Source organism: Mus musculus, chromosome 16 (genome assembly GCF_000001635.26).
Source record: "Mus musculus strain C57BL/6J chromosome 16, GRCm38.p6 C57BL/6J".
NCBI lineage: Eukaryota > Metazoa > Chordata > Mammalia > Rodentia > Muridae > Mus > Mus musculus.
This window is the reverse complement of record NC_000082.6, coordinates 16744498-16770959: the sequence shown is the minus strand read 5'-3', so window position 1 is coordinate 16770959 and position 26462 is coordinate 16744498. Positions and strand designations below refer to the sequence as shown.

At 39.4% G+C, this 26462-nt stretch overlaps 1 protein-coding gene across 2 annotated transcripts in view; it reads left to right on the top strand.

Annotated features, from left to right (window-relative positions):
• Positions 1–17944, top strand: part of Spag6l (sperm associated antigen 6-like) — a 76348-nt gene extending 58404 nt beyond the window's left edge. For both annotated transcript variants that reach the window (NM_015773.2, XM_017317063.2), the window contains 3 exons: positions 3875–3991; positions 7793–7938; positions 17083–17944. In NM_015773.2, coding sequence (NP_056588.1) covers positions 3875–3991; positions 7793–7938; positions 17083–17146 — 327 coding nt within the window. In that variant the 3' untranslated portion in view covers positions 17147–17944. The remainder of the gene's footprint in view (positions 1–3874; positions 3992–7792; positions 7939–17082) is intronic.
• The last annotated feature ends 8518 nt before the right edge of the window (positions 17945–26462 follow it).

Here is a 26462-nt window from a genome sequence, read left to right as displayed (position 1 = left end):
GATCTCTTTCCTAGGTTTTCCATCTCCAGGGTTGTCTCCCTTGTGTTTTCTTTAATGTTTCTATTTCCAATTTTAAATCCTGGACAGTTTTTGTTCAGATCCTTCACCTGTTTGGTTGTGTTTTTCTGTATTTCTTTAAGAGATTTATGTGTTTCCTATTTAAGGACTTCTATTTGTTTACCTGTGTTCTCCTATATTTCATTAAGGGAGTTATTTATGTCCTTCTTAAAGTCCTCTATCATTATCATGAGATGGGATTTTAGGTCTGAATCTTGCATTTCAGGTGTGTTGAGGTATCCAGGGCTTCCTGTGGTGGGAGAACTGGGTTCTGATGTTGCCAAAGTAGCATTGATTTCTGTTGCTTATGTTCTTGGGCTTGCCTCTCACCATCTGGTTATCTCTAGTGCTAACTAGTCTTGTTGTCTCTGACTGGAGCCTGTCCCTCCTGTGAGCCTTTGATCCTGGTTATATCAGAACTCCTGGGAGTCCAGATGTCTCTGTGATCCTAAGATTCTGGGTGTGTCAGAGCTCCTTGGCGTTAGGGTGCCTCTGGGTGTGGGCAGAGTGGGTGAAGATCCAGAGCCTAGGGTCCACTCTCTTGATTTCTTAATATATTTTGGGTATTAGCCTTCTATCAAATGTTAAGTCAGTAACATTTGACTCCTATTCTGTTTTGTCCGAATAACATTGTTCCTTGCCTTACAGAAGATTTTCAGTTTCATGAGGTCCCATTTATTAATTGTTGATCTTAGTGCCTAAGCTATTGGTTCAGGGAAATATCTCCTTTCCCAATGCATTTAAGGGTATATCCACTTTCTCTTCTATGAGAATTAGTGTATCTGGTAGTATGTTGAGGTCTTTGATCCACTTGGACTTGAGTTTTTTGCAGGGTGATAAATATAGATCTATTTTCATTTTTCTACATGTAGAAATCCAATTAGACCAGCACCATTTGTTAAAGATGCTTTCATTTCTCCTTTGTGTAGTTTAGTTTCTTTGTCAAAAATCAAGTGTCCATAGAGTTTGGATTTGGTTCTGGTTCCATGATTTGATTCTATTAGTCAACCTATTTGTTTTTATGCCAGTACCAGGTGGTTTTTATTACCATTGCTCTGTAGTAGAACTTGAAATCAGGGATGGTAATTCCTGTAGAAGTTCTTTTATTATACAGAATTGCTTTAGGTATCCTGTACATTTTATTTTTCCACATGAAGTTGAGTGTCATTTTTCCAAGGTCTGTAAAGAATTGTATTAGAATTTTGATGGAAATTGCATTGAATCTATAAATTGCTTTTGGCAGGATGGCCATTTTCATTGTGTTTTTTCTACCACTCCATGAACATGGGAAATCTTTCCATCCTCTGATACCTTCTTCAACCTTTCTAAATTTTGTGGAGTACAGGCTTTTGAAGAAAGAGCTAATGATTCTTGGGATTTCCTCAGTGTCTGTTATGTCCCTCTTTTCATTTCTAATTTTTGCTGATTTGGACATTGTCTCTCTGCCTTTTAGTTAGTTTGATTAAGGGTTTGTCTATATTATTAATTTTCTTAAAAAAACTTTTTGTTTCATTGATTCTTTATATTATCCTCTTTGTTTCTAATTGATTGATTTTAGCCTGGAGTTTGATTATTTATTATTGTCTACTCCTCTTGGGTATATTTTCAGAGCTCTGAGGTATGCTCTTAAATTGCTGTATGGGGACTCTCCAATTTCTTTATGATAGCATTTAGTACTACGAACGTTCCTCTTAGCACTTCTTTCTTTGTGTGTCATACATTTGGGTATGTTGTGTATTCATTATCCTTGAATTCTAGAACATCTTTAATTTAATTTTGAGAAGAGAGCTGCTCAGTTTCCATAACTTTGTAGGCTTTCTGGTGTTTCTGTTGTTGAAGTCTAGCTTTAATCTATGATGGTCTGATAAGATATTTGTTTCAATTTTCTTGTAGCTGTTGAGGCTTGCTTTGCGACTGAGCATATGGCCCATTTTTGGAGAAGGCATAGTGGGATTAGATATTTTTCTGTTGCTATAATAAAATATTATGACAATGTAAAATTATAAAAGAAAGAATATATTTTGGCTTATAGTTCCAGATGGATGAGTCCATCATGACAGGGAGGCATGAAAGATAAAGAAAAATGGAAGTATTGTGAGCCTATAATACCCCTCCCTGTCCTGCCACCACTACTGTACTTCCTACATTGAGATCATGTGTTCTAAGCCTCCCCAAACATCACCACTAACTGGGAAACATGTATTCAAATGTCTGATACTATGGCAGAAATATCTCACTCAAATGTATTATATTATGACAGTAATATAATAAGCTGTGTATAAAAATGAGTTTGTTTTAAGCTTATAAAATGTATAGAAGAAAGATTAGATTGAATTTCTTAAATCTTATTTAATATATGAAATAGTATTAGGGGCAAACTGTGTCAAATGATAAAAGGATATGCATGCCTGTTCCATTTGAGTATCTAAAGAAAAGTTTAAAATTCAAGAAAATGTTTACTGCTACTACACATAATGATAAAAGTTTTGCAAAATATACTTCCAAAATTTGCAATGTAAAGTGGTCCTTCATTTCAAGAGCATTTATAAACATCCAGTAACAAAATTAGAAGGCCTCAGAGAAAGAACACATAAGCAGAACAGTTTCCTAGGACACATAGATGTATTGCAGCATGAAGTATGAAGTTTTCAGAAAACAGCTATGCACAGCTGTGCAGCATTCTAGAATGGAAGAGAAACAAATTCATCAGTTTCAGAAATAACTGCAGCATGCCACAATCACAACAGGCTCCTTCTCTCACATTGTTGTTAAGGGTAGCATTGCATGATGTTGTTTTGAAAGCAGGAACAGTGCTGAATGGAAGGCAGCATGGGTACATGCAAGACAGCGTGGGTATATACAAGGTGACATGGGGACATGCTAGATGGTATGGGGACATGCAAGGTGTCCTGGGGACAGGCAGTGCATGCCCTTTGGCTGGTGGGTGATACACTCCCTGGTTGAGAGTTCAGTAAATCTCTTCTGCTTCAACTTGAGAAGGAGGAAATTTCTACCTGGGCCACAGCAGCGTCTCTGCAAATGCACATGGAAATATACATGCAATAGATACTTCTGAGTGCATATCGATCTGAAAATGCTACTGTATAATAGGTATTTTCTTAGATTTATTGGTTAGAAGAAATAGAATATTTTAGTTATCTATTTTCATATCTACAAACTTTATACAATATAGTGTGTTATCTATATAATTATGTAATATATGATAATTTATAGCCTCTAACTTTATGCTTTATAATTTTAATTTTTTCACAGATATTTTAAGAACTTAACAATTTACTTAATGTTTTAAGATTTAGCAGGAAGCTATTCTATGATAAAAGCTAGTTAAAATAGTTTTTTTTTTGTACAACTGTTTTTAAGAATGCAACAAATACAGGTTAGATCAGTGTCTTAGGGTTTTATTGCTGTGAACAGAAACCATGACTACAGCAACTTTTATAAGGACAACATTTAATTGGGACTGGCTTCCAGTTTCAAAGGTTCAGTCCATTATCATCAAGGCAGGAGCATGGAAGCATCTAGGCTTACATGGGGGTGGAGGAGCTGAGAGTTCCACCACATGTTCCGAAGGGAGCTAGCAGAAACTGACTTCTAGGCAGCTAGAATAAAAGGTATTAAATTCCACTCCCACAGTGACACATCTACTCCAACAAAGTTATACCTCATAATAGTGCTACCCCCTGGACCAAGCATGTACAAAACATCATAATAACCAAACTAGTTTTATTTCCAAATCTAGGAATATAGGCTACGAAATGTTAGTATTTTATATGCATTTTGCTTTGTATTTCAATAGAGTAAAAAAGCCATAAAGAATATCCTTCAGAAATGCACCTACCTCCCAGCCCTTGAGCCGTTCCTGTACGACGCACCTCCCAATATCCTGAAACATGTTGTTGGGCAGTTCAGTAAGGTAAGGAAAGAATTCACCTGTCAATTTGTTGCTTTCCCATTTGCTTCTGTAAGTGGGGCTGTGGGCTTTACTACTTAATTCTCCATTCCTGTCCATATGCATTAACACAGACACATAGGTTAAAACCCACAGACAATGCTAAGTCTTCCTGCTTTTTAAAATTATTCTCAGGAAGTTCCTAGTATGTCAATACATAAAGCATTACAAGTGAGCTGGCGAGATGGCTCACTAGGTAAAAGTACTTGCCATACAAGTTGGTAACCTGAATTGCATCCCTGGAGCCCATGGTGGAGGGAGAGAACCTGAAAAATTGTTCTCTGCTTCCACATGTGTGCTGTGAGCTGCACATGTCCTCATTTATGCACAGTAATAATAATAATAATAATAATAATAATAATAATAAACCAATGATACAAAAATTTAAAGAGGTGATTCTCCTCCCCTACCACTGCTACTTTGTATTGATTAGTATCTATTCATCTTTCTCGGTGTCCTTTAAGCTCAGACATCTAGGACCACAGGAAAGATCTTTATTAAACAGAAAGAAAGAAAGAAAGAAAGTAGGAAAGAAGGAAAGAAGGAAAGAAGGAAAGAAAAAACGAAAAAAGAAAATTCTGAGACCCTGAAATATTTTTCAGAAACTATGCCCTTTATTACAGATTCTGACAGTCATTTAGTCATATTCATTTGTTTAAAATGTTTCAGTTTAAATTTTTTTTGTGTGTGAGCATTTGCTGACATATGTGTCTGAGCACCGTGTGAAGGTAGAAGAGGGCACAGGTTGCTCGGAGCTGGAGTTATGGACGGTTGTGAGCCACCATGTGGGTCTGGGAACTGAATCCTCTGTAAGAATCAGTGCTCTTAAGTGCTGGGCCATCTCTCTAGTCCTGCATATTCATAGATTTAGTTAAAAATTAAGAAATATGATTGTTTCTTAGATAGTTCCTTAGATAATTGCATGTTCATATAGAGCATGTAAATGAAAGTGTGATAGAAATGTTAAGCTGAGAAACGTGGGGTGGCAGCTGCTGAGGAAGGACCCCATGATGGCCACTGTGTGTCAGATCCAGTGTTTGGCTCCTGAGAACTACAGAGACTGTGCTTTATATATTTGACACAGCAAAAGAGCCCATGTCAGTCACCAGCCACAGTGGTTTTGTGTGGGATTAGAAGTTATTGTTTTGTGCTCTGTGTAGTACCCAAGGCTTTATATATGCTAGACATATGCTCTACCCTTGAACTGTAACCCCAGCTACATTCTAATTCTTTGGTTTTTTTTTTTCATTCTTTTTGTATGTTTATGGGTATCTCTTTCTTTAGGTTTGGGAAGTTTTCTTCTATAATTTTGTTGAAGATATTTACTGGCCCTTTAAGTTGGGTATCTCCTCTCTCTTCTATACCTATTATCCTTAGGTTTGGTCTTCTCATTGTGTCCTGCATTTCCTGGATGTTTGGGTTAGGATATTTTTACATTTTACATTTTCTTTGATTGTTGTGTCAATGTTTTCTATGGTATCTTCTTCACCTGAGATTCTCTCTTCTATCTATTGTATTCTGTTGGTGATGCTTGCATCTATGGTTCCTGCCTTCTTTCCTAGGTTTTCTATTTCCAGAGTTGTCTCCCTTTGTGATAGCTTTATTGTTTTTACTTCCATTTTTAGATCCTGGATGGTTTTGTTCTATTCTTTCACCTGTTTGGATGTGTTCTTCTGTATTTCTTTAAGGAAGTTATTTATGTCCTTCTTATATTCCTCCATTATCTCCATGAGAAGTGACTTTAGATCCATATCTTGCTTTTCTGGTGAGATGGTGTATCCATGACTTGTTATGGTGGGAGAGTTGGGTTCTGATGATGCCAAGTAACCTTTGTTTCTATTGCTTCTGTTCCTATGCTTGTCTCCCGCCATTTCATTATCTCAAGTGCTCCCTGTGCTTGATATATCTAATTGGAGCCTGTCCTTCCTGTAATCTCAGTTGAATCAGAACTTCTCAGAGTCCAGCTTTCTTTGTGATCCTATGATTCTGGGATCCTGTGATGTTGAGATCTGGGTGTGTTATAGTTCTTGTCAGTCAAGCTTTCTCTGAGACCCTGAGATCCTGGTGTGACTAAGCTCCTGTGATCCTGAGATTCTGTGATCCTGGGTTTGTTAGAGCACCTGGAAGTGGTACCTCCTATGGGGACTGTTTGGCTGTCTGCTGAATTTGAAACCAAGTTAGACCAGAGATGACCTTAGCCACTGGTCAGGCAGGGTTCCTGTGTCTGTGCTCCTGCTGTCCCCAGACACCCCCTGTTCTGTTGGAACAGATGTTGTGCCCCACTCATCAGTGATCCTAAAATCCAAGGTGTGCTAGGGTGCCTGTGGGGTGCAGAGTCCTCTGGAGATCATGGGACTGCTTGCCAAGTTCAGGCCCAAGGTGGTCTAGCTCTGGTGCTGACTGGAAGGAACCTTATAGTCTAAATCTTTAGGTCAATAAGAAAGACATGCTGCTCTTACTGAACTTGTTGAACATAGTGCTCATTCAAGTAACACTGACCTCCAATGTTGAAGGTTCATACTAAGCAAATAAAAGTCATTATGTGTTTTTGTGTTAAACACCCACACACACGGACACGTGCACACACATGCATATAGGCAGAGGAAGAGAGAGAGAGAGAGAGAGAGAGAGAGAGAGAGAGAGAGAGAGAGAGAGAGAGAGAGGAGAGAAAGGGATAGGTTAGGGAGATATGGAATATCTGGCAGGGGTGAGGAAGAGGAAACATGATCAAATACATGAGAAAAATTAGAGAATAGAAAAAAAAAGTACAATATGTGGAAGTTAGACCACCAAAGTCAAGGGAACTGAAGATGCTATCTCATAATATAACATGTCTTATATATGTGTCTTTGACAATGTTTGCTACCAGCAGATGGGATAGTTCCTTAAAGGCTCCTCCTTCCTTCCTTCCTTCCTTCCTTCCTTCCTTCCTTCCTTCCTTCCTTCCTTCCTTCCTTCCTTCCTTCCTTCCTTCCCCCCTCCTTCCCCCCCTCCTTCCCCCCCCTCCTTCCCCCCCTCCTTCCCCCCCTCCTTCCCCCCCTCCTTCCCTCCCTCGCTTTCTCTCTCCCTCCCTCCATCCCAGTCTGGGACTTGCTCTGCTCCTGAACTCTATCCTCTAGACCTTGGATTTTTTTTTTTTTAGATTAGGAGTCACTGTGTATCCTCAGCTGGACTCAAATTCCTAGTCATCCTGGCTTTTGCTCCTCTGGACTGTGTGCTGAGGTCACATGTGTCTGCTAATTTATCCAGTCAGAATCTTCTTAAAGTTAAGGCTGCAAACAATGAATAGGAGCCCCCCAGGCCAATGGGGACAGTTCTGAGTGGTGAAAAGGCATTCCAGAGAGAAGGAGCCCAGTGCAAAGACAAGCAGTGCCCAGCATTTATGCTCTTCATTACTGAAACACAGCTTCAATTGAAGAGTGGCCTGGCAAGGAGTAAGATATTTAGGTATTTAAGAGATGAATAGAAGAGACCTTGCTTTTATTTTTTTAGAGGGTGGAGAGACCTCAGAGGAGTGGCTGTAAGTAGGCTTCACCCAGGAGTGAGTAATATTAACTTTGCTCATGTTCAGTGCCTTATTACATTTTTGCAAAATGAAAAAGCTAATATACTTTTCAAAAGAGTGTATTTTACTTACAATTAGCAGCAAATTTGGCCTACTATGTTATAGATACACTGAGAATAAATTCTATGCTAAATTATTTTCGGTAGTAAAACTCTAACTTGGGAAAGAAGAAATGTTGTTTTGTGTGCTTTCTCTTCAAGGTGCTGCCACATGACAGCAAAGCCCGGCGGCTTTTCGTGACTAGTGGTGGACTTAAAAAGGTTCAGGAGATAAAGGCAGAACCAGGCTCTCTCCTGCAGGAATACATCAACAGCATCAACAATTGTTACCCAGAGGAAATAGTAAGGTGAGGAGGATGGACTGAGGAGTTCAATATTACAATGGTTGCAATTTTCAAATACCGCCTGTTTTTGTTAGGGTTTCATTGCTGTGAACAAACTTCATGAACATGGTAATTTTTATAGTGAACAACATTAATTGGGGCTGGCTTACAATTTCAGAGGTTCAGTCTATTATCATCATGGCAGGAAGCATGGCAGTGTCCAGGCAGACATGTTGCTGGAGAATTAGCTCACAATTCTACATCTTGATCTGAAGGCAGCCAGGAAGAGTATCTCTTCCACACTGGGCAGAGCTTGAGCATAGGACCTCAAAGCCCACCTCCCACAGTGACTCACTTTTTCCAACAAGACCACACCTCTTAAGAGTGTCAAACCTTTCCATGGGCCAAATCTTTTTATGTTGAGTGTGTAAATATGTGGACTTTGAAATTCTACATGAGGCCAATGTATAGCTTCTTAATGATCTTTTACCTCATGAAAATTAAGTATTTTTTGCAATTCAGGAACTAAACCCAGGGCCTTATGTTGTCAGGCAAGAGCCCTACTTGTAGCTCAGATTAGTATTTTAAAAAGTAAAGTTGATTTGCAGAGCAGTAAGCCTAAGCCTCAGATCATATACACAAAAAAGAGAATTTTATTGCCCCTTTAAATAAAATAAAGTTGTGAAGAAAAAATGGAATAAAACCACTAAGTCTTGACAAATACCATAAAACATGAAAAATACATGTTTATACTTTCTAGATCATTATTAGAAAATACAAATCCTAGATTTAAAAACATATGTGTTATATGTAAACAATAGCTGTTATCTATTTGTTTTAATATTTAATAATTACCACTTTCTGGGATTGTTTGTTGTTTTTTTCTTTTTTCTAGACAGGGTTTGTCTTTGTGTAGCATTGGCTGTCTTGGAACTAGCTCTGTAGACTAGGATGGCTTTGACTCATGGAGATCCACCTGTCTCTGCCTCCCAAGTGCTAGGACTAAAGGTGTGCGCAACCACTGCCCAGCTATTTTCTTTGTGACATGTAATAACATTGATTTTATGAACTCAATGATTTTATTGATTGGGATAAATTTTTCTTTTTTTCTTTCCATAATTATTTTATTCACATTATACCCCAATCACAGCCCCCTCCCTCCTCTCCTCCAAGTCCCTCCCCAAATGATCCCCCCTTCTCTGTAGAGAAGGGGAAGCCTCCTTGAGTACCACCCACCCTGGGACACCTAGTTCCAGCAGGACTAAACATCTCTCCTACTGAGGCCCAACCAGGCAATCCAGGTAGGGGAAGGTGATACAATGGCAGGGAACAGAGCCAGAGACAGCCCCACCCCTGTTCCCCATGAAGAGCAAGCTGCACATCTGTTACAAATTGGGGGTGGGGCTAGCTCCAGCCCCTGCATGCTCTTAGATTGGTGGTTCAGTTTCTGTGAGCCCTATAGGCCAAGGTTAGTTGACTCTGTAGGTCTTCTTGTGGTGTCCTTGACCCCTCTGGGTCACTCAATTCTATCCCCCAACTTTCCCACAGACTCCCTGGGCTCAGCTGTGGTTCTTTGCATTTGCCTTTATCTACTGCTGGATAAAACATCTCAGGAGACAGTTATGCTAGGCTTCTGTTTGCAAACATAGCAGATTATCATTAGTAGTTGGCCATGGGTTGGCCAGTCAGGGTTGGCTGTTCCCTCAGTCTCTGCTCCATCTTTATCCCTGAACATCTTGTAGTCAGGACAAATTTGGGGTGGATTGGGTTGATATCCCCCTCATTCCCTGGAGGTCCTGCCCAGCTATAGGAGGTGGCCACTTCAGTCTATATCCTTCATTGGTAGAAATGTCAGCTAGGGTCATTCTTATAGACTCTCCATAGTCCCTCCCTCCTATGTCTCCAGCTAGTCTCAAGATGACCCCCACTGATTTCCCTTCTTATTCCCTCTCTTGCCCTCTTTCCCCACATCTGATTGCCATTCCCATAACCCTATTCACATCCTCTCACACCCTCTTCTCTCTCTTCATCCACCTCTGATGACCATTTTGTCTCACCTTCTGAGTGAGATTCACATATCCTCCCTTTGGCTCTCCTTATTACTTAATTTTTTTGGGTCTGTGGATTGTAGCATGGTTATCCTGCATTTTATGGCCAATTTATAAGTGAGTACATACTATATAGGTGTCTTTCTGGTTCTGGGCTACCTTACTTAGGATGATATTCTCAAGTTCCATCCATTTGCCTGCAAATTTCATGATCTCTTTGTTTTTAATGGCTGAATGGAATTTTGTAGATGTACCATATTTTCTTTATCCATTCTTCATTTGAGGGACATCTAGGTTGTTCCCAGTTTCTGGCTATTAAGAATAAAGCTGCTATGAACATAGTTGAGCAAGTGTCCCTGTGGTACAGTGGGGCATCCTTTTGAGTATATGCTCAGGAGTGGTATAGCTGGGTCTTGAGGGAGAAATATTTCCAATTTTCTGAGAAACTACCAAATTGATTTCCAAAGTGGGTGCATAAGTTTTCACTTCCACATTTTTGAATGCAAACCTACTAATTCTTTGAATTTCCTCATTGTCTGTTGTTATGTCTCTCTTTTTATTTCTGATTTTGTTAATTCGGATACTGTCTCTCTGCCTTTTAGTTAATTTGGCTGGGATTTGTTCATCTTGTTGATTTTCTCAAAGAAGCGCTTTTGGTTTCTTTGATTGTTTGTATTGTTTTCTTTGTTTCTAATTGATTGCTTTTAGCTCTGTATTTGACTGTTTCCTGCCTTCTTCTCTTGGGTGTGTTTGCTTCTTTTTTTCTAGAGTATTTTTATACAGTTAGTATGAGAACTGTCCAGTTGTTTTATGAAGGCAGTGCTATGAACTTTCCTCTTAGCACTGCTTTCACTGTGCCCCATAAGTTTGTGCCTTCATTTCCATTGAGTTATTTATTATTTACTTTACACCCTAATCACAGCCCCCCTCCCTTCTCTCCTCCCAATCTCACCCTTACAAACCCCTCTCTCCATTATCCCCTCCCCCTTCTCCTCAGAGGAGAAATCCACTTTGGGTACCAATCCATCCTGGTCTATCAAGTCACAGCAGGACTAAGCGAATCCTCTCCCATTGAGGCCTGAGAAGGCAATCCAGCTAGGGGAAGGGGGTTCAAAAGCAGGCAACAGAGTCACAGACAGCCCCTGCTCCAATTGTTAGGGAATCCATATGAAGACCAAGCTGCACATCTCCTACAAATATGTAGGGGACCTGGGTCCAGCCCCTGCATGCTCTTTGATTGGTGGTTCAGTCTCTGTGAGCCCCATGGACCTATGTTACTTGACTCTATAGGTCTTCTTGTGATGTTCCTTATCATCAGATACAATAGGAAAAATAGGGACTTTCTGCTGGTTAGTGGACAACTTGATATATTTACAAGTCAGTATTCTGTGATTAATATGTGGTCTATATAAACTTATAGGGAACTGAGAATGCTATGTGTGACTTTGCTGATGAAGGTTAATGGAAATCTCTGAGCATATTTTCTTCTTTGGGAATGCTGGTGTCTTTAAAGTCTCTGAGGTGTTGAAGGAGGAGGTGTAGCAGTGTAAGGTAGCATGTAAAGGAGCTTGGTGAAGCAAAGTCAAGTAGCTTGTAAATGAGCCTGGTGACATGGTGACACACGCCTACAGAAGTATTTGTAGGGTCAGTTAATTTAGTGGAGATTTTTTTTTTTATTTTAAGTTACTGTCTAATAGAAAAATAATGTGAGCCATATGTATAATTTCAAGGTTTTTGGTAGCATGTTTAATAAAATAAAACAGGATAAATAAAATTTAATGACTTTTTTGTTAACTCAAGTATCCAAACATTATGCTTTCAATTTATAGTAATATAAAATTGTTAATAAGTTACTTTACATTTTTATAATATTTTATGATTTATATTGAATTTTAATTCAGAGTGCAAATTCCATTGGAAGATTTGACCTGAATTTAGATTATGAAATTTACAGTTAAAAAAGTGACTTATAAGTTACTCTAAGACCCACAAGACAATGTTCCAAGAGGGGGAGAGTTTGGAATGCTCAGTTGTAAATGGGATGTCTTCCTCAAACCTCTTCCCTCAGGGCTCAGACATGTATAAGGAAAAGGAGGAGGAAAGCTTATAAGAGCCAACAGTGATGGATAAATCTGAGGACTCTGTGTCTTCCAGACACAACATTAACAACACACATACGAACTCACAAAGACCATGGCAGCATACATAGAGCCTGCCTAGGGTCAAGCCAGAATGGGTCCAGTGCTGAGAGTGGAAGTGGACATGGGCTCTTACTCATAAGCAAAAAGCAATTGGCACTCACTTTCAAAGGAAAAAAATCAGGGCTTTTTAGTAGAATCTCATTGGGTATATTTACCCCATGCCCTATAGTAGATGGGGAAGACAAAATGAACTCAATGGTGTTCCTGTAGATTTTTTGTTTCATAATGCTTGTTTGGGTTTTTTTTTTTTTGGTCTTATTTGTCTTTTACTTGTGTATTATGGTTTCTGATTTTATGTCTTCATGGATTTTATCTCTCTGTGTGTATTTCTTGTTATTATTCTTTTAAAAAGTTCTCTTTTATCTGCCTAGTTGTTTTCTGAGAGAGAGGGAGAGAGAGAGAGAGAGAGAGAGAGAGAGAGGAAGGATGTGGCGCTGGATGGGTGAGAAGGCAGGAAGGAGGGGAAACTGATCAGAACCTGTTGTATGAAAATTATTTTTCCAATTAAAATAAGAAAAATCTCATTATAAACACATGTAAATGTTTTCTGATAATTGTATTATCAATTTTAAAAGGCAAATGCAAAGTATTTAGTTTCAATGTAAAACAGTTGCATGGAGTGTTCTTTAGTTTCCTGGGCTAGGGGTTACTATATTACATGATTAGAAAAATTCTAGAAAATCTACTTCTTGCATTTATATAAAAAGTATCTGTCTTACACGGGAAACATTTTAAGGGACATAGGACAGTGAAGCAAGCTTTAAAATTTGCACTAACTCAGACTAGGAGAGAAATAATTGTGAACCCTTAAGTGCAAAACTATTTGGAAGAAATCCACCACTGAAAGATATTTTTCAAGGTAGAAGGCTGTGATGGTTTGTATATGCTCTGCCCAGAGAGTAGCACTATTAGGTGTGGCTCTTTTGGAGTAGGTGTGGCTTTGTTGTAGGTGTGTCACTGTGGGTGTGGGCTTTAAGACCCTCATTCTAGCTGCCTGGAAGTCAATATTTTGCTAGTAGCCTTCAGATGAAGATATAGTATTCTCAGTTCCTCCTGCACCCTGCCTGCCTGCATGCTGCCTTGCTCCCACCTTGATGATAATGGACTGAACCACTGAACCTCTAAGCCATCTCCAATTAAATGTTGTCCTTTATAAGACTTGCCTTGGTCATGGTGTCTGTTCACAGCAGTAAAACCCTAAGACTGGGAGTTGGTACTGGGAGTAGGGTATTGCTATGATAGGCCTGACCATGCTTTTGTTTGGAAGAATGTGGACTTTGGCTCTTTGGATTTGGAAAGCCATGGGATACTTTAAATGGGGTGTAATGGGTTATTCTAGTAGGAATTTGGATGATTTTGTTACTGAGAGTGATTTGAATTGTGCGGACCTGGCTCAAGAGGTTTCAGTGGAGAATACGTGGCCTAGACAATGCTTTTGTGGTATTTTGGTGAAGAATGTGGCTACTTTTTGCCCTTGATTGAAGAGTCTGCCTGAAGCTAAGGTGAAGAGACTCGGATTAGTTGCGTTGACACTGAAAGTCTCAGAAATGCCCATCATAAATTTTGTTCTCTGGCTAAATCTTAAGAAGAGCATTTTAAACAAGCATGGCAAGCTGTGAAATGAAAATTATAAAATATATGGTTTTAGTATTACAGGGGCACCAGAAAGTAAAATGGAGCTGAGTCCTGTGTTCTAGGAGATAGCAGATTAAGGGAGTGGGACTTTGGGGCAAGATCCTACCCAGCTAAATTTAGATCCAGGCATGGTGGTACATACCTTTAATCCCAGGAGATAAAGCCAAGCAGATCTCTGAGTTCAAGGCCAGTCTAGAACTGAGCAAGTTCTAGGTGAAGAAAAACTTAAATCCAGGCTTGGTGGACCACACCCAGTGTTTAGGAGTCAGGCATGCAGATTTCTGAGTTCCAAGTCAGTCTATGGAGCAAGTTCCAGGACAGTCAAGCTTAGGCAGTGAAGGAGTTGGAAAACAGAAAGCTGTTGATAAAATAAAATAGAACAAGGGGCCATGTTCCAGCTCCAGCAAGCAGCAGAACTTGGCAACTTTGACCACGTGGCTCTTGCTTTAGAGTCAAGCAGAGAAGGAGACTACTGGGACAATTGATGCCAGTAAGCTGGAGCTAAGAAATTAGTGGTGATTAAGAAGAGACCAGCATCACTGAGGTAAAATCTTCTGGGAGGTGTTTTCTGAGAGCACAAAGAAGCTGTGTTCCAAAAATAGTCGAGGTCATACTTCATACTGTAGCTATACTTGGTAATGTCTAAGAGTCACCCAGGTGGTATTGGTTTTTAAGGCACGAAGGGACCATGAAGAGCAGCTGAGGCTTGGCACTGTGAGAGGCCAAGGAAGGCCATTGGTGAAGGTACAGCCTCACTTGCAGTTGATGACCTAGGGCTGAAGGGGTCATGTAAAGGAGTTGAGGCTTGGCATCAAGAAGAGAATCTATAAGAGGCTATTGCTCAAGTCTAGTTGTAGCAGAAGACCCCAGTGTCTTGAAGATGCCAGTACCATGGGATGGTCACCCAGAACAGCAGTGGCAGTGGAGTGGGTCAACCTGAGCTTAGGATGCTACAGAGGGCAAAGCTAGAGAAGTGACACCAACCCTTTGAAGATACACAGAAGATAATGAGTGGATCTCAGACATTGGAACAAGAAGCTGTGAGGCTGAAGTTGACTTGGGGGACCCCCAGATGTTAAAGATGCCAGAGCCACAGGATGCCTGCCAAGGAAAGCTGCAAACAAGGAGTGGAACCAACCCAGGAGAAAGAAGTTTGTTGCAGTCAACAAAGATGAAAAAGGAGTTGGAGATCTGAAGACTGCTTTGACATCAGACCTGGAGATACTGTGTTTATAGTTTGCTCACCTGGTTTCCTGACTTACTTTCGGGATAATACTTAAGAGAAGAGATTTTGAACTTTGGACTTTTAACACTGTTGAGAGTGCTATAGACTATGGAGGCTTTTGAAGTTGTACTAAATGGATTTTGCATTATGCTATGTTTAGGAATAGCTCCCAAAGACTCAAATGTTTGAAAAAGCCTATGGGGACCAGGGAGTGGACTGTGATGATTTGTATATGCCCCCCATAGGGAGTGACACTATTAGAACGTGTGGCCCTGTTGAAGTAGGTATGGCCCTGTTGGAGTAGGTGTGTCACTGTCGGTGTGGGCTTTACTACCCTCATCCTAGCTGCCTGGAAGTCAGCATTCTCCTGGTAGCATTCAGATGAAGATATAGTATTCTCAGTTCCTCCTGCACCATGCCTGCCTGCATGCTGCCATCTTCCTGCTTTAAAGATAATTGATTGAACCTCTGAACCTGTAAGTCAGCCCCAGTTAAATGTTGTCCTTTATAAGACTTCCCTTGGTCATGATGTCTGTTCACAGCAGTAAAACCCTAACTCAAACAAAGGCTTTATGAGAAAAAACCTTCTTTAAGAGAGCTTTAGATATGTTGTATGCACTGTTTAACCTTGACTGTATATAAAGACATTATTGGAAAACAATGCAGCAGATGATTTTTTCACATTTAATTAACAAATTATGGAGGTAATTAGTATAATAAAATTCATGACTTTTAAAAATAGATTTATTTATTTCATGTATGTGAGTACACTGTTGCTGTCTTCAGACACACTAGGAGAGGGCATCAGATCCCATTACAGTTGGTTGTGAACCACCATGTGGTTGCTGGGAATTGAACTCAGGACCTCTGGAAGAACAGTCTGTGCTCTTAACTGCTGAGCCATCTCTCCAGCCCAATTCATGACTTTTTAAGTAAGCATAAGTATAGTTATCAAAAAGAGGCCAAAGCAAGACCCTAACATTAGATTTTATCTAGAAACAAACTTTTTAAAATTTAATTATTTTTGAATGAATGTTTAGAAAAAATTTAAATTATATTCTTTTCAGATTAAAAATGTTTATTATATACTAAAATATCTGCCAAATATTATTTAATATAGTTTTATGCTTATTTCCATGATATATCAAATGTATTTTTGATATCTTATGTTTAATTATTTTATACTAATCTTTTATAAAATGTTTAATTTAGAAATATACATTCATATTACTATGTATGTATACCCAAGAATCAATGAAGGTGATTAATACTTTATGTTATAATAATTTTTATTAAAATTATTATTAAAATCTCTTAGTTATTATCTTTTTAAGTAATTTTACAGAGCTGGAGTGCTGGCTCAGCAGTTGAGAGTACTGACTGCTCTTTAAGAGTATCCAGGTTCAACTCTTAATACTTATGTGGTGGTTCACAACTATTTGTAACTCCAGTGCAGGAGATCTGATGTCTTCTTCAGTATTCTGAGGCATAAAACGTGAGTGATGTACATACATACATGCAGGTAAACACATACATACATACACACAAAATTATAAAAAGTAACATTACTTACTTGATAAAAAGTGTCTGAAATGAAATTTCATCCATGGATTGAAGGTTTTGTTTACAAAACATCTTAGTTGTCATTATACCTATTTCTTTTTAAAAAATTATTTAGTTTTATTTTATGTGTATTGATATTTTGCCTGCATGTTTGTCTTTGTTGAGGGTGTTGGATCCTGGAGTACCAGACAATTGTGAATTGCCATGTGGGTGCTGGGAATTGAACCCTGGTTCTCTGGAAGAGCAGTCAGTGCTCTTAACCACTGAGCCATCTCTGCAGTCATGTTATACATATTCTTAAGTGTTTTCCTTCTCAAGTACAGCACTGTTAGTTGGTATTCTTCATAGTCTCTAACCATATGCATATAGCATTACTAGAAGAATGTAGTTATAAGAACATATATGAAGTTTTACTTATGTTAATGTTTCTTGTGTAGAATCATTTGAGTCCATCTTTGAATTTTTTCCTATCTAATAGCAAATTTCTTTTTTTCAGGTATTATTCACCTGGATACTCCGATACACTTCTGCAGAGGGTGGACAGCTACCAACCACTGTGAACAAAGCATATTTTTATTCTCCTCGGTTTTCCAGGAGAGTGTGAATAATGATTGTTAACATTATCTGAAAGTACATTCTTTACTCAGTGTAAGATACCTTTAGATAATGTTTTCTAAATGTACGTAACAGTTTAAGGTTAGTGGCTGGACTATATGAAGGACAAGTCATAGTCATTTGCATACACAGGAATTTCTCTAAAGCTAGACTTAAAAAGACATTAAAAGGTTTAAAACACTTGCTATTGTCTTGCTGAAAAAACACATGCCAGCAGCACTAACCCAGCCTTCAATTAGATGAGAGACACTGTTCAGCAACACTCAGGCCATTTCCTCATAGTAAGCACAGACGGTGACAACCTGCCTTTCAAGTTACACAGAAGCACCTGGAAGAAGAGCTGAAAAATGAACCTGACGACAGGGCATTGCAACCCTTGTATAAGAGGTTTGGATGCTAATGCAGAAGCTAAGATAGGCTGTTAGGTTTGGTTTTCTAAGAATGTAGGCAGTCCTATACATTGTCACTGGTTTTGCAGCCCTTCTCCCTCTCCCTGAAGGGTCCCAAGCATTGCATTCTGGAATCAGTGCTCCCATTTTTTCTTGAGGTTTCATACTCAAAGGCACGGAACTTTTGGCCACAGTGTTCTCCTGGCTTAGGCTCACATTACCAAATGCCCAAGTCATGTTTTCCGATGTTGATATCATTTGAGTGGAACACACCAGACTCAGACTTTATTCACATTTTATATTAGATGTAGTAATGGGGTCAAAGAAGATTTCAATAAAGTGTTAAAACCAGCATTAGAATGGTCCCTTTTGCTTTTTTCTATCTAGTGACTTTCTGACACAGGAATCTATCTTTGAGCTCAGGAGCCTTAGATTGTTGATATCTGTGTGTCTTTGGGCCTAAAGGGATATTCCTGAAGGTGTCATCTGAAAGCCTGCAGAAGAGGTGCAGGTCAGCCTAGACCACCTCAGGCTACAGTGAAGCCCAGCCTAGAAACCTAGTTTCTCGTTTCCTTCTTGGACTTCCTTTGATTTTTTATCAAAAGGAAAGTCTTGGTTTAACCTTTTTCTGGTCTCTTCTGTCATCAATATTCAACAATGTACATCTTTGTTGAAACTGTTCAAACTTCTTTACTTCAATCTGTTTTTTTACTGATGTCAAATTAGAATCGCTAGTCATTACATAGGTAAATGTAATGTGTCACTCTCCTTTTGATGTCCCCAACAGTGCATAACTACTACCCTTTTAGGGACCCATGCTGTAGCTAAGTGTTCAAGGATCACTATGACATTTTCCCCTGAGTTGATTAGGCTCCTTTCTTTATAGAAAGCTTCATATATATGGACACTGGCAAAGGCTATTTAGAATCCATGCATATATTGGCACCTGTCCCTGCTCCTAGTTAGAGAGCTGTGGGCAGCATTATGAGTTCTGCCTTTTGTACTGAGCTTCACTTTGGCAGAGATTTCAACTCAGCGATGACATTTAGGTCTTCGTGATGTACCCAAAAGGCATTCTCCTTCTTTATAAAACTATCATGGGTGAAAGACTCACATCAGAGTCCTTAAGGGGCTTCTCTGTTAAGTCTGCTCATCTGGAAAATACCTTATGCCTAACTTTAATATAGTCATGATCTGGCTTACCTAGTCTATCAGGCAGTAAGATCTTTAGGGTTTGTGTGTACACTACTGTAGATGACTATGTGGGTTTGCCACGTAGCATTCATTCATTAATATCTGAGCATCTGACAGTGTTTGCCCTTAGTCCATTAATGCCAATACTGAGTGTGACATTTGGACTGTTAATTCTTATCTGAAAATCAGTTTAGGGTGGCCATGTATATCATTGGGTCAGGACCCCCACTGTAGTGCCAGTCTGATCGTACACATACAAGGACTTCGATATGTGTAGGAGTCCCAGGCCAGGTGCATTGGTGAGGACCTGCTTGATTTCAAAGACCTTTGTGTTCATTTCCATAATAAAGTTCTCTTGCTCCTCAATTTGTGAATAAAGGGGTTTCATAAAGACAGAGAAATCAGATATCTAGAGTCTACAGAAACATTAGGCTCTGAGGAACTCCAGAGCCTGATGTTGGGCTGACAGAAACAGCCTGTTTCCTCTCTGGGCCATGGGAGAGGTGAAGCTAAGGTATTTGACTTTCCTGAAAGATTTGAAACTTTTTTCTTGAAACTTTCTCTAGGAAGGTAAGTTGCAGTCATGTTCTTCCACACAATCTTAGTGTGTGTATCCACCCAGCACTAGGTCATCCATACATTGCCATGTTGGTCCACTGGGAAGGTTTTTAAACCAGAGGCCAATGCAATGTGAAAATGTTGGAGAAAATTTGAATCCCCAAGGCATTCTGGTTCAGTTCAACTGGCCCTCATCAACATTTTCAGGATTTCCCTCTGAAAAGCAAAGATTGGTTGACTCTGAAGGGCATGGTGGATATAGTAGAAGGAACACTTAAGGCCTAGACATGAGAGGAAGGCAGCTCCAGTGGGGTAGAGGCCTATGAGAGTGCCAGGAGAGTGTTAGGGACAACTGAATGCAGTGTAATGGTGGTCTGGCCCACCAATTATACACTCTGAACTAGCCGATAGGCTTTTGTTCCTGGCTTCTGACTGGCAGATGTATGTTTTTGGACAACTGGCATGGTTGGAGGATTTCATAATCCAAGTAATTTCAGGTGCTTTAGACCCCAATTTGTGCCTTGTAAGGGATGAAATTCTATTTTTTTCCTCCAATTTTTATTAGGTATTTACTTCATTTACATTTCAAATGCTATCCCAAAAGTCCCCTATACCCTCCTTCCCCTCCTCTCCCCACTCACTCCCACTTCTTGGCCCTGGTGTTTCCCCTGTACTGGGGCATATAAAGTTTGCAAGACCAAGGGGCCTCTCTTCCCAATGATGGCCAACTAGGCCATCTTCTGCTAAAAATGCAACTAGAGACACAAGCTCTGGGGGTACTGGTTAGTTCATATTGTTGTTCCAACTATAGGGTTGCAGACCCCTTCAGCTCCTTGGGTACTTTCTCTAGCTCTTCCATTGGGGGCCTTGTGTTCCATCCAATAGATGACAATGAGCATCCACTTCTGTGTTTGCCAGGCACTGGCTTAGCCTCACAAGAGATAGCTGTATCAGGGTGCTTTCAGCAAAATCTTGCTGGCATATGCAATAGTGTCAGCGTTTGGAGGCTGATTATGGGATGGATCCCTGGATATGGCAGTCTCTAGATGGTCCATCCTATTGTCTCAGCTCCAAACTTTGTCTCTGTAACTCCTTCCATGGGTGGTTTGTTCCGAATTCTAAAAAGGGGCAAAGTGTCTATACTTTGGTCTTCGTTCTTCTTGAGTTTCATGTGTTTTGCAAATTGTAACTTATATCTTGGGTATTCTAAGGTTCTGGGCTAATATCCACTTTTCAGTGAGTACATATCATGTGAGTTCTTTTGTGATTGGGTTACCTCACTCAGGATAATGCCCTCCAGGTCCAACCATTTGCATAGGAATTTCATAAATTCATTTTTCTCATAGCTGAGTAGTACTCCATTGTGTAAATGTACCACATTTTTTGTATCCATTCCTCTGTTGAGGGGCATCTGGGTTCTTTCCAGCTTCTTGCTATTATAAATAAGGCTGCTATAAACATAGTGGAACATGTGTCTTTCTTACTAGTTGGAAAATCTTCTGGATATATGCCCAGGAGAGGTATTGCGGGATCCTCTGGTAATACTATGTCCAATTTTCTGAGAAACCACCAGACTGATTTCCAGAGTGGTTGTACAAGCTTGCAACCCCACCAACAATGGAGGAGTGTTCCTCTTTCTCCACATCCTCGCCAGCATCTGCTGTCACCTGAATTTTTGATCTTAGTCATTCTGACTGGTGTGTATGGAATCTCAGGGTTGTTTTGATTTGCATTTCCCTGATGGGTAAGGATGCTGAACATTTTTTCAGGTGTTTCTCAGCCATTCGGTATTCCTCAGGTGAGAGTTCTTTGTTTAGCTCTGAGCCCCATTTTTTAATGGGGTTATTTGATTTTCTGGAGTCCACCTTCTTGAGTTCTTTATATATATTGGATATTAGTCCCCTATCAGATTTAGGATAGGTAAAAGTCCTTTCCCAATCTGTTGGTGGCCTTTTTGTCTTATTGACGGTGTCTTTTGCCTTACAGAAGCTTTGCAGTTTCATGAGGTCCCATTTGTCAATTCTCGATCTTACAGCACAAGCCATTGCTGTTCTATTCAGGAATTTTTCCCCTGTGCCAATATCTTCAAGGCTTTCCCCCACTCTCTCCTCTATAAATTTCAGTGTCTCTGGTTTTATGTGGAGTTCCTTGATCCACTTAGATTTGACCTTAGTACAAGGAGTTAGGAATGGATCAATTCACAGTCTTCTACATGATAACCACCAGTTGTGCCAGCACCATTTCTTGAAAATGCTGTCTTTTTTCCACTGGATGGTTTTAGCTTCCTTGTCGAAGATCAAGTGACCATAGGTGTGTGGGTTCATTTCTGGGTCTTCAATTCTATTACATTGGTCTACTTTTCTGTTGCTATACCAGTACCATGCAGTTTTTATCACAATTGCTCTGTATTACAGCTTTAGGTCAGGCATGGTGATTCCACCAGAGGTTCTTTTATCCTTGAGAAGAGTTTTTGCTATCCTAGGTTTTTTGTTATTTCAAATGAATTTGCAAATTGCCCTTTCTAATTCGTTGAAGAATTGAGTTGGAATTTTGATGGGGATTGCATTGAATCTGTAGATTGCTTTCGGCAAGATAGCCATTTTCACTATATTGATCCTGCCAATCCATGAGCATGGACGATCTTTCCATCTTCTGAGATCTTTAATTTCTTTCTTCAGAGACTTGAAGTTCTTATCATACAGATCTTTCACTTCCTTAGTTAGAGTCACACAAAGGTATTTATATTATTTGTGAATATTGTGAAAGGTGTTGTTTCCCTAATTTCTTTCTCTGCCTGTTTATCCTTTGTGTACAGAAAGGCCACTGATTTGTTTGAGTTAATTTTATATTCAGCTACTGCACTGAAGCTGTTTATCAGGTTTAGGAGTTCTCTGGTAAAATTTTTAGGGTCATTTATATATACTATCATATCATCTGCAAATAGTGATATTTTGACTTCTTCCTTTCCAATTTGTATCCCTTTGACCTCCTTTTGTTTTTGAATTGCTCTGGCTAGGACTTCTAGTACTATATTGAATAGATAGGGAGAAAGTGGGCAGCCTTGTTTAGTCTCTGATTTTAGTGGGATTGCTTCCAGCTTCTCACCATTTACTTTGATATTGGCTACTGGTTTGCTGTAGATTGCTTTTATTATGTTTATGTATGGGTCTTGAATTCCTGATCTTTCCAAGACTTTTATCATGAATGGGTGTTGGATTTTGTCAAATGCTTTTCAGCATCTAACAAGATGATCATGTTGTTTTTTGTCTTTGAGTTTGTTTATATAGTGGATTACATTGATGGATTTCTGTATATTAAACCATCCCTGCATCCCTGGGATGAAGCCTACTTGGTCACGATGAATGATCATTTTGATGTGTTCTTTCTTTGGTTTTGTTTGAGAGGATTTTATTGAGTATTTTTGCATCGATATTCATAAGGGAAATTGGTCTGAAGTTCTCTGTCTTTGTTGGGTCTTTATATGGTTTAGGTATCAGAGTAATTGTGGCTTCATTGAATGAGTTGGGTAGAGTACCTTCTGTTTCTATTTTGTGGAATAGTTTGAGAAGAACTGGAATTAGATCTTCTTTGAAGGTCTGATAGAACTCTGCACTAAACCCATCTGGTCCTGGGCTTTTTTTGGTTGAGAGACTATTAATGACTGCTTCTATCTCTTTAGGGGATATAAGACTGTTTAGGTCATTAATCTGATCCTGATTTAACTTTGGTACCTGGTATCTGTCTAGAAATTTGTCCATTTCATCCAGGTTTTCCAGTTTTGTTGAGTATAGGCTTTTGTAGTAGGATCTGATAGTGTTTTGGATTTCCTCAGGATCTGTTGTTATGTCTTCCTTTTCATTTCTGATGTTGTTAATTAGGATGCTGTCCATGTGCCCTCTAGTGAGTCTGGCTAAGGGTTTATCTATCTTATTGATTTTCTCAAAGAACCAGCTCCTGTTTTGGTTGATTCTTTGAGTAGTTCTTTTTGTTTCTGCTTGGTTGTTTTTGCCCCGTAGTTTGTTTATTTCTTGCCATGTACTCCTCTTGTGTGAATGTGCTTCCTTTTGTTCTAGAGCCTTTAGGTGAGCTGTCAAGCTGCTAGTGTGTGCTCTCTCTACATTCTTTTTGGAGGCACTTAGAGCTATGAGTTTTCCTCTCAGGAATACTTTCATTGTGTCCTATAAGTTTGGATATGTTGTGGCTTCGTTTTCATTAAACTCTAAAAATTCTTTAATTTCTTTCTTTATTTCTTCCTTGACCAAGGTATCATTGAGGAGAGTATTGTTCAGTTTCTACGTGAATGTTGGCTTTGTATTATTTATGTTGTTATTGAAGATCAGCCTTAGTCCATGGTGATCTGATAGGATGCATGGGACAATTTCAATATTTTTGTATCTGTTAAGGCCTGTTTTGTGACCAATTATATGGTCAATTTTGGAGAAGGTACCATGAGGTGCTGAGAAGAAGGTATATCCTTTTAGGATAAAATATTCTGTAGATATCTGTCAGATCCATTTGTTCCATAACTTCTGTTTAGTTCCAGTGTGTCTCTGTTTAGTTTATGTTTCCAGGATCTGTCCATTGGTGAGAGTGGGGTGTTGAAGTCTCCCATTATTATTGTGTGAGTTGCAATGTGTGCTTTGAGCTTTACTAAAGTTTCTTTAATGAATGTGGGTGCCCTTGCATATGGAGCATAGATATTCAGAATTGAGAGTTCCTCTTGGTAGATTTTACCTTTGATGAGTATGAAGTGCCCGTCCTTTTTTGATAACTTTGTGTTGGAAGTCGATTTTATTCGGTATTAGAATGGGTATTCCAGCTTGTTTCTTCAGACCATTTGCTTGCAAAATTGTTTTCCAGCCTTTCACTCTGAGGTAGTGTCTGTCTTTTTCCCTGAGATGGGTTTCCTGTAAGCAGCAGAATGTTGGGTCCTGTTTGTGTAGCCAGTCTTTTAGTCTGTGTCTTTTTATTTTGGGAATTTAGTCCATTGATATTAAGAGATATTAACGAAAAGTAATTGTTGCTTCCTGTCAGTTTTGCTGTTAGAGTTAGGATTCTGTTCTTCTGGCTGTCTTCTTTTAGGGTTGTTGAAGTATTACTTTCTTGCTTTTCTAGGGCATAGTTTCAGTCCTTCTATTGGTGTTTTCTTGTTCTTATCCTTTGAAGGGCTGGATTTGTGGAAAGATATTGTGTGAATTTGGTTTTGTCATGGAATACTTTGGTTTCTCCATCTATGGTAATTGAGACTGCTGGGTATAGTATCCTGGGCTGGCATTTGTGTTCTCTTAGTGTCTGTATAACATCTTTCCAGGATCTTTTGACTTTCATAGTCTCTGGTGAGAAGTCTGGAGTAATTCTAATAGGTTTGCCTTTATATGTTACTTGACCTTTTTCCCTTACTGCTTTTAATATTCTGTCTTTATTTAGTGCATTTGTTGTTCTGATTATTATGTGTTTGTAAGAATTTCTTTTCTGGTCCAGTCTATTTGGAGTTCTGTAGGCTTCTTGTATGTTCATGGGCATCTCTTTGGGAAGTTTTCTTCTATAATTTTGTTGAAGATATTTTCTGGCCCTTCTGTTGAAATTGTTCAGTCTCATCTCCTATTATCCATATGTTTGGTCTTCTCATTGTGTCCTGGATTTCTTGGATGTTTTGAGTTAGGATCTTTTTGCATTTTGCATTTTCTTTGATTGTTGTGTCCATGTTCTCTATGGAATCTTCTGCACCTGAGATTCTCTCTTCCATTTCTTGTATTCTGTTGCTGATGCTCACATGTATGGTTCCTGATTTCTTTCCTAGGGTTTCTATCTCCAGAGTTGTTTCCCTTTTTTTTTATTGTTTCTATTTCCATTTTCAGATCCTAGATGGTTTTGTTCAATTTCATCACCTGCTTGGTAGTATTTTCCTGTAACACTCTAAGGGATTTTTGTGTTTCCTCTTTAAAGGCTTCTAGATGTTTACCCATGTTTTCCTTTATTTCCCTCTTAAAGTCAGTACTCCATCCTCATCATAAGAAGTGACTTTAGATCCATGTCTTGTTTTTCTGGTGTGATGGTGTATCCAGGACTTGCTAAGGTGGGAGTGTTTGGTTCTGATGATGCCAAGTAACCTTGGTTTCTGTTGCTCTCGTCCTATGCTTGCCTCCTGCCATCTGATTATCTCAAGTGCTTGCTGCCCTCAATATATCTGATTGGAGTCTGTCCTTCCTATAATCCAAGTTTATTCAGGACTTCTCAGAGTCCAGCTTTCTCTGTGATCCTTTGATTGTGAGCTCCTGTGAACCTGCGTATCTGGGTGTGTCAGAGTTGTTGGAAGTCAAGCTTACTCTGAGACCCTGAAATACTGGTGTGACCCAGCTCCTGTTATCTTGGGATCCTGTTGTCCTAAGATCCTGGGCATGTTACAGTGCCTAGAAGTGGTGTCTCCTTTGAGGACTGTAAAACTGTCTGGTTAGTGATCCAGATCTCGTCGAGAGTCCTCTGGTGACTGTGGGGGTGTCTGCCGACTCTGTGCCCAATGTGACCCAGTGCTGGTGCCAACTGGAAGGGAGTTCAAAATACTATTTTTAATGAATCACCTGTTTCTTGACTTTAGATCTATTATCATTGGGGCTAACATTCTGTGCCGGCCTAGGATTGTCTTAAACTCATACTCTACACAATCTTGAAAGGAAATGTAGGTCCCTATTGTGGCATCTCTATGAGACTATAGAGATGTCATTCTTCTCTTTGAGGGGACCCCAAGAGTCATGATATTTGCTTCTGGATTCCCTAGGATCAGGGCTACTTGGCTATGGGGTTTGAAAATTACCTGGGCCTGCAGCTTTCCCAATAGGTCTTGACTCACTAGAGCCACAGGATAACTAGAGAGGTATAGGGATTTGATGATTTTATGGCTGCCTAAATTACCTTTCTCCATGAGAGAGATGGCCCAAGGGTTGAGTGGAATGTTCTACTCTGGTACTACCATGAAGTCAATGGCCTTGTCACCTACTGTCATTTAGATCAAAGGTCCCTGTGGGCCTAACAAAATGGTCTGTCCCAGTCCTCTTCACTGTTTATTATTTTTTTCATGACAGCCAGACTAGCACAGTCATCTTTCTAGGTCTCATCTTGGTGC